At 36.5% G+C, this 8,755-nt stretch overlaps 1 protein-coding gene across 1 annotated transcript; it reads left to right on the forward strand.

The window, feature by feature from the left end:
- The first annotated feature begins 2,984 nt into the window (after positions 1–2,984).
- On the forward strand, positions 2,985–7,903 carry LOC113315205 (26S proteasome non-ATPase regulatory subunit 13 homolog B-like). Its single transcript, XM_026563514.1, has 6 exons — positions 2,985–3,223; positions 4,049–4,495; positions 5,103–5,183; positions 6,044–6,240; positions 6,325–6,424; positions 7,133–7,903. The coding sequence occupies exons 1-6, from the start codon at positions 3,074–3,076 to the stop codon at positions 7,316–7,318; spliced, it is 1,161 nt and encodes a 386-aa protein (XP_026419299.1). The 5' UTR covers positions 2,985–3,073; the 3' UTR covers positions 7,319–7,903.
- The last annotated feature ends 852 nt before the right edge of the window (positions 7,904–8,755 follow it).

Raw genomic sequence — 8,755 nt, forward strand, 5'->3', positions numbered from 1 at the left:
TCCACCAGTACCTCCTTTGTGTTGCTTCTAATTGATTTATTTTCTGTTGAGGAAGGATAAAACACCCCATATGAAATTGATCCATCAAGTTTGTAACTGACTGAATTTGTGTGCTTCTGCCTGCTTGATTAACCATCCCAACTTTCCATTGTTGAATTCTTTCCTGCATATTTTCTTGAATGTTACTGAATCATTTTGTTTTTTTTTCCTTCCTATGAAGAGATTGATTAACCATCCCAACTTGCCATTGTTGAATTCTTTCCTGCATCTTTTCTTGAATGTTACTGAATCATTTTTTTTTTCCTTCCTGTGAAGAGATTGATTCCCAGGTACTTCTCATCTAAAGGCATAATGTTCATACCTATAATATCATAGATGTTTTTCATGACTTATTCACTTAGTCTTTTGCTGAAGTGCAGGCTTGATTTGTTGAGGTTAACCATTTGGCTAGAAACTTTGCAGAAGTTGTGAATGACCTTCTGAAGATTTTCTATGGTTGATCTGTTGGCTTTAGAAAACAAGATACAATCCACATGTCATCCATCCTTGTTGCATGATGATCGCGTCTGCCAGTCGCGCCATCACTGCTGAGCATCATTCTGCCAATGATGCAAGTGTGCTAATGCAAGTCTTGCTTGCATGCCTGCACACAGTGTGAAACTGGAGGGCCATTTCTTGCTGGAAAGATGGGACATGTGTTCTTTTTTCCACGCCTGTTTGAATCATTCTGCTTAAACTTTCCGTACAAATAATGAAGAGATATGGGGATAAACTGTCTCATTTTATTAGCCCTCTTGTTGGAACCATACCATTGAGCAGAATAGATATAGAGGCAGTTGAAATGCATTGATTCACCAGCTGACACCACTTTCCACTGAAACGAAATCTTTGCAGAATTTTTGCATGAAGCTCCATTCCATCCTGTCAAATGCTTTTGACATATCCAGCTTTACTGCAACAGCACCATGGATACCTTTGTTATTCTTCATATAACGCATAATTTCATGTGCAATGATAGTATTATCCATTATTTTTCTGTCAGGTAAACAAGTTCTCTCTATTATAATTAGTGATTAGTAATCTCTCTTGCTACATCAGAAAAATCTTAACTCTTATGTTGAACTAAACTAAATGATTAGTGATTTTAATTTAAAACTACATCAACACTATTTTACAAGTTGAACCCATGCTCCATCAGTGATGAACAAAACCAACTAAAATGACCTGTTGAGAAGGGGTTCAAATATCTGGTATAAGAAACCATAATTCTGATTATCAATAATTTCTTACTTAAAAATAACATCGAAATCGGTATCAAACACTGCATCAACTTAATTAGATAAAACCCTACGTCTGTATAAAACCTAGTTCACAAGCAAATTTGAAATTGATTTATTCTAATGGCTACATCACGCGAATTGTGTGTGTTCTTTTGTTTTTGTTTTTGTTTTTCTTTATGAAAGCGAATTGTAGTTGATTAACGAGTCAAACTACAAGTTCAGTTTACCAACTTTATGGGATGTATTGATCGGCTAACTGAATCAAGAGAGATAACAGTGGAGAGATAAATAAAAGAAGGGACGTGGGGAATGGCGCGTGTTTAACAAAAAGACGAAAAACTGAAAAAAAAAACATTTTGCCCCTGAGTGGATTTCGGCTTGTGAATAAGATCATGACCCTGTTAATAGGTGCCGTCCATTTTTTTGGTACCGATGAAAAAAATACCCCCGACATTTTAAAATTTGTTAAAGTTCCCTCACAGTTAGTTTTTCCATTTAATGTTAGTTAAAACTAGTTTACTTTACATATTTACCCTTTACTTATTGCCATATTGATTTTCTACATCATTTTTTAGGTTCGTCGAGTCCGGTTCAGGATCGCTAGACCACTTCCAGGTTCGCTACATCATTTCCCAAAAAGGATTCATCATTTCAAGTGTTTAGGGGTTTTTTGGTTGGTGGAAAATCGACCTTCTACAACATTTTTTAGGTTCGTCGAGTCCGATTCAGGATCGTGACAACGCTTTCAGGTTCGTCGAGCCCGGTTCAGGATCGTTACACCGTTTTCAGGATTGTCAGATCATTTACCCTCTCCACCAAGGAGATGTAATTCAAGAGTAAATATGACTTTTTATTGGAATGATAACTGCCACCTAGCAGTTAACTGGATGAAATTTGTTCTTTTGAATAAAACATGATACTTTAACAAATTTTTAAAAAGTAAAAGTATCTTTTTCGTGCAATGTGAAAAGTTGGAGTATTTTATCAAAAGCCCCTTTTATATATCGTAAATTCGGTGTATATATATATATGATTAGTTTCGTTTTTAGTGTTTTCAGAAGCAAAAAAATAAAATAAAAAATTACTTCATAAAAAGGTTACATTTTACTTCTAGAAATTATTTGAAAATTTATACTAATGGTGAGTTTGTTTGTAGAGTTTACAGTTTCCAGGAATTCATAATTGTATAGGATTACAAATTCTAGAATTCATGTAAATCCCTCGCATGTTTGGTAATTCACTTAAAATTCTTAGGATTCATAAACAAGATTTGTTTTAAAGTCCATGTACTGTTTGGAATTGCCCTAATAATCTTAAAATTGTATATATATGGGATTTGAATTTAAAAAAAAGTGGATACACAAATTCCTTGAAAAATTTCACAGCAAATCTTAAGGGGAAGGGATCGGACTCCATATAAAGGATTTGCTGGAAAAATGATCCCGTCAAAAACATAATTCTAGGGATTTGGACAACCAAATATACATGGAAAAACGTAATTCAACCAAATCTCGTAGATCCATAAATCTCACCATCAAAATTCTGCATTCAAAACCACCGTAACTTAAGTCAAGAATTTACTTCTTCGGGTGCCCCGAAGGCTATATATCTTTGTGGGCCGGGCTCTAAATATGGCATCTTTAGGCAGGAACCCTCTCTATATATTTTGCAACCAGGCCTCTTTTTTCCTTCTGCGTAGAGATTCGAGGTTTCCTCTCCTTAAAAGTAAAGTCACAATCATCATAACTCACCCAAAACCTTTCAATCTCCTCCTCCGATAAGCAACAGCAGCCATGGCAGCTCTGCAATACCTAGAATCTCAACGTAGTGCTCAGCCAGAACTTGCTGAATGGTATACCAGTTTGATTGATTTGTATCAGAAGAAGTTATGGCATCAACTTACTCTTAAGCTTGATCAGTTCGTCGCTCTTGCCGTCTTTCAGGTATGCTCTTTTACTTGTAGATCTTTGAGTATAGGGTTTTTCAGTTTGTCAATTTTGATTTTGGGGAAAATTAGGGTTTTTTGGATTGTGGATCTTAGGGTTTTTAGTTCAGTTTAATTCAAAATTTAGGGTTTCGATTTTTGTTTTACTGGTTTGTTTATTTTGTATGTAAACGAAGAATTGAGCTGGAGTAAAATAGAGCTTGCTTTGTACTAAGAATTTTAGGTTTCACAATAATTAGTACATGCGATAGTTGAATATTTTTGTAGAGTGAAAACTACTGATTCGTTACTTTCTGCTGAGGTAAACCGATCTGGAGATCCATGGGGATTGAGACAATTGGTGAATTCTACTGAGACTATAGATTTTTCTGCACAAACTAATAGGGTTAATTACTTTAGATAAGTCAGGCAATTCCAAATTATGTTGATGCTTGTTTGTTGAGTGCAGTCTTAGTTACTAGTAAATGATAAACTTTTAGGATTTAGTAAGATAAGATGCTCTTTTATGTGTATACTGACTGTAGTTAACGGGTCTACTTGAGTGGTTTTAGAACTTACTTAACCCCACATTCAATAATTCTCCATCCTATTGTTACCCGAACCTGTATATGACCATTGGTGTTTATGATTTTCTTTCTTCTTTGATGTACGAGACTTTCCCCTGTGCCAAATTTTGGGGGATAGCTGTAACTTTTATTTGTGCCCTCAGTTACACAGTGTGCTCACTTAAAACCTCACCTATAGCTTTATATGGATGTTGCTTTCTGTAGTCAACAATCATGGCTTTAATTTTATTGCATTCTTATCTCTTTCCCCTTTCCAGGCGGGTGATACTTTGATACAGTTGTATCACAATTTCATCACTGAGTTCGAGACTAAGATCAATCTTCTCAAGCTTGCCCATTTTGCTGTTATAGTGTCTCGGCAGTATGCAGAAAAAGAAGCTTCCATTGGTTATCTTGAGGGAATTATTGAGAAGCTGCGCGCAACCAGAGAAACACGTATAGAGGAGCCTATTCTCTACATAAAGATGCAGATTGCTGCCTTCAGACTTGAGAAAGGAGAGCAAAAGGAGTGCAAGAATCTTTTGGATGACGGGAAAACTACACTCGATAGCATGACTGATATAGACCCCTCTGTTTATGCAAGCTACTACTGGGTTTCATCTCAGTATCATAAGTCACGTCAGGAATTTGCTGAGTTTTATAACAGTGGTCTTCTTTATTTAGCGTACACTCCCGTGGAGTCCCTCTCTGAAACATTCAAGCTGGTATGTCAATAAAACTATTCAATGAGTTATACTTGTTTTGATCAGTCTTTACATAAAAGCATGGACCCTGAATTTGAACTCATGATGTTGTTAGAGACAATTTGGTAGATGCTACTGAAATAGCTGAAGTTACAAAGAAAGTCTGGAATTTGATTTATCATTTTGAATGCATGCGAACTACCTTCATATAACCTAGGCATCTTTTAGTTTCGTTTTCATATCTTCCTTATATTCTCTAGTTCTTTGAACATGAAAACATTAGTAAAGTAATTGTTGGAGGAAAAGATGTTGTAGAGGTAAGTATTAATGGCCTTGGATGGTTACACTTGTTCAGTTTCCTGAGCTTATTGTGAATGCGCATTGTTTCCTTTGGGGGCTTGCTATTTTCCAATTCAAATGCAGCAATAGCAAAAGACAATATTAGATCATTGGTGAACTAGACTTGGTTGCCCGAATTGAGTTTAGGCTATATTAGTTGTTTCTTCATATTTGATCTTCTGGATTGGTTTCTTTAGATCTTGAAGTATTTTCTTTTGTGTTACATGTTAAAAGCATGAATGCTCTATTATGGTATATTCCTACTAATGTTTGAATTTATGTTTTCCAGGACCTGGCATTCGACTTATCCCTTGCTGCCTTGCTTGGTGATAACATATATAATTTTGGGGAGCTGCTTGCACACCCCATAGTAAGTCCATCTACCTCAAGAGTATTTAATTTAACTATTTTAACCAGTGTAGCTTTCGGAAAACAATGTGTTAACTGAACTTATGCTGTTGCTGTCTGGTGTAACTGTGTATATCAGTAAATTGTCATATACTGGTGAAAGGTATTTCTATTCGTTTGAATCTTGTTGACCACTTAATTTAATGTCGTTGACACTCACGTTATCGATAAATCTGCGTGTGCCTCTAAGTAAAATTCTGGATTTGAGCTATTGAAGAGGTTTATGATTGAGATTGCCGTTCATTTGTGTTATTTATTAAGATCAAGGGTTCTAGAGGACTATATAAGTTGTGTTTGTGACTGATCTCGAATATATAAAGTTCATAAGCGGAGTAGATCTCAAGGCGGAGTAGATCTCAAGGATGTATTGCCTACCTATTCAAGTAGCTTTACGATGCATCTTTCATTTTTCTCTTTTCAGTCATATAAGGCTTATGAGCATAAGCTGTGATCATAATCTTTTACTGAATGTTTGACTTGAAACTAACGACGTTACATTTTCCTGAATCTTATAAAAATTGTGAAACTAATGACGTTACGTTTTTTTTTTAAATGGAAATGAATTTTGTGGACAATTTACAGGTTTCACTGTTTCATATCAGTTTAGTACGGCTATATTTTCACGAATTCCCTCAGAATGCTTAAAGCTTGTTTCTGTATATTCAGTCATAAAATTAACCTTTGACTTGGGCATCGGGATCTTTCCATTAAGTTTGTTTTTGAAGAATATTGTAAACAACTTACTGATCAGTTGCATCTTCTAATTTGTACTCCATGTGCTGTTTGCTAATTCAAATCTTCGTCATTACTCTATAATTCCAGATAAAAAGCCTTTTGGGTACTAAGGTGGAATGGCTATACTATCTCCTTCAAGCCTTCAACTCTGGTGATTTAGTTCGATATCAAGAACTGTGTGCTGTCCACAAGGCTGCTTTGAACGCTCAACCTGCATTGGTACAAAACGAGAAGAAGCTACTGGAAAAGATTAACATTCTTTGCTTGATGGAAATCATTTTCAGGTACCTGGTGTTAGAATGCGTGCTGAATTCTTTAGTTTTATTTCATTACAAATGCCAGTCTAAGCATTATTTTTGTTTCTCTAGCCGCCCCGCAGAGGATCGAACAATTCCATTGAGCATTATTGCTGAGCGCACTAAACTTTCTGTGGAGGATGTGGAGCTTCTTCTCATGAAGAGCTTATCTGTAAGTCCATTTTATCCGTTATCTGTTCACCATTAGTAACTGTTCATAACAGGGATGGTGGTTTTTACTTCAGGGTCTAAGAGATGGTTCTTTTGCTGACCCTCAACTAATTAGGGAATTGTATATACAGATAGATTAGTCGCTATCTCATTATGCTGTTTGATGCAACATCTGTAACCATTTCGCTGGGCAGGTTCTCAGCCAGAGTCTAAATTAGGCTGCTTACGTTGACAACACTACTTCGATAATTGCTGCAGCCTTACTTTGACAACACTACTTATCTATAGGCATATCTTTTTTGTGGGAGTAACTACACAGAAACATTATGGGGTTGTAGCATCCATCGTTACCATATTTTCTTGGGCTGGGAGCTTTTTTGTGTGTTGAGTTCTTTTATTTCTATAGGTCTGAAGCCTGAAACTCTTTGCATACACAGTTGTAAGATCTGTTGTGCACGTGTGAATTTTAACAAAATTAATAGGAGTTTGCTCATATTCTAGTATAACCCTTTTTTTAAGTTCACATACATGGACATTGCTTTTAACTTTAAGTGTGAATTAGGCCTAGGCTATGAAGATTAAAATGTCACAATGTGATTGGTTGTACCAAATATTTTCTCGAATATTCTTGTGCTTTTACACTCAGTTCGGAATTTGGAAATATGCAATCACTTGGTTATACTCAAAGCACCTTTGAATTTCTCTGCAGGTTCATCTCATTGAAGGAATAATCGATCAAGTGGAGGCAACGGTTCATGTCTCATGGGTGCAGCCGAGAGTACTGGGTATCACCCAGATCGAATCCTTGAGGGCTAGGTTGGACAGTTGGGTAGGCAAAGTGCACGAAGCTTTAAAATCAGTGGAGGCCGAAACACCTGATCTTGTTGCATCTTGAATTGATTTTTGTTTGTTAAAATTTCTCTCTTTCCAATGACCTGTGTAACAATCTTAAGATATATCTTGAAAGTGAAGGAAAGAGTCCTCCCCTGAGTCCTGACTATGGAGTCTGAAGGATGACTTCCTCTTTTGGCCTCTTTTGGTTCTTTCTTGTTCTGGAAGGTGGTAGCCATTGGTTTTTAATTAGAATCTCAACAACAGCATTTGGATATATTGTGAGCTAAGCATCAAACAGCGTCATGTTGTAGTGCAGTTAGTTTTCCTTGATATATCTTCAGAAAGTGTGCTTTGTGTTACAATGAGAAATTGATTCAGTGTGCGGACCCAATGCCTTAGTATCTAAAGGGGTGTTCCCATGCTGGGTAGATAAGGGCAAGGGGGAAAAAATGCTCCAGTGCCGTTTTTTAGCTGTCTGTGGCTGGGAGTTGGAGGCTGTATGTCTTGTGTGCGTTGTTGTTTAGGTTTACTTTAGGCCTTAAATCTTTTCCTTTTTGATGCACTTGTTCGGTGTTTTTCCCTATGTAGCTCTCTTTTTTCCTTGAACAATATCTGAACTTTCATAAATACATTCCATTTCATGAAATTTCTTTAAACATTCCTTTGGCTTATAAGAGATCTTCTATTGGTAGCCTTTGGCATCCCCAGTATTTCTTCCTGCACTGCGATCACATTCCATCTGTTCACACTCCTCTAACGAGTGTATATTTCAGTCTTCTGATTGGTTGATTATTTAACTGATGGTCTCATTACCCTCCATGTTTAGAATCACGATTCTCGTTACATAACTCCCTAAATTAAATCAAGAATAGAGATTGATGTCTCATTACCCTCCATGTTTAGAATCACGACCCCCTCGTTAGATAACTCCCTAAATTAAATCAAGGGTAGAGATTGAAATGTGAAACATACGTTCGTTAAGGAGTGCACGAATTCGCACTCCCATCTGTTGGATTGTTCGTTGAGCAGTTAGTTCTGCCATTTTGTCTAGTCATTAGATTGTTCGTTGAGCAGTTAGTTCTGCCATTTTGTCTAGTCATTTTGTTTTGCAATGAATACTCCAGAGTCTTAAAAAACCCTCAGGTCCTTTTATTAATCTATCGGTGAGATTAAAGCCCCTATAATCGGTTTCTCTTTACATCTTCTTCTTCATCTCGTCTCATTAAAACCACTTCATTTCCAATCTCCACAACAACCATTCCGTGTTACAATTCTGGAATTGGTCTAAATCGGAGTATTTTCCGTGTCTTCTCATCATCTGCTGATGTCTCCGGTTCTTCTACGGAGAACTGCTTGGGGTATGTTGCTTGTGTTGAAGTAATTTCCTACTTTCAATTAAGGGCTCATTTCCATATAATTTTTGGTATTCCTGCAGAAGATTAGCCTGTCAATGAGTTCACACCTCATTATCTGCTAGCAAGTGTGTTCTCTTTTCTCC

This window comes from Papaver somniferum, chromosome 1 (assembly GCF_003573695.1).
Source record: "Papaver somniferum cultivar HN1 chromosome 1, ASM357369v1, whole genome shotgun sequence".
In the NCBI taxonomy this organism is placed as follows: domain Eukaryota; kingdom Viridiplantae; phylum Streptophyta; class Magnoliopsida; order Ranunculales; family Papaveraceae; genus Papaver; species Papaver somniferum.

What these genes read in the sequence shown, in the direction of transcription:
- LOC113315205 (XM_026563514.1), top strand. Translation starts at nt 3,074, where the DNA reads ATGGCAGCTCTGCAATACCTAGAATCTCAACGTAGTGCTCAGCCAGAA. An exon ending in AGCTGCTTGCACACCCCATA is followed by an intron (nt 5,184 to 6,043) that starts GTAAGTCCATCT and finishes CTATAATTCCAG; the next exon opens with ATAAAAAGCCTTTTGGGTAC. An exon ending in TTCTCATGAAGAGCTTATCT is followed by an intron (nt 6,425 to 7,132) that starts GTAAGTCCATTT and finishes ATTTCTCTGCAG; the next exon opens with GTTCATCTCATTGAAGGAAT.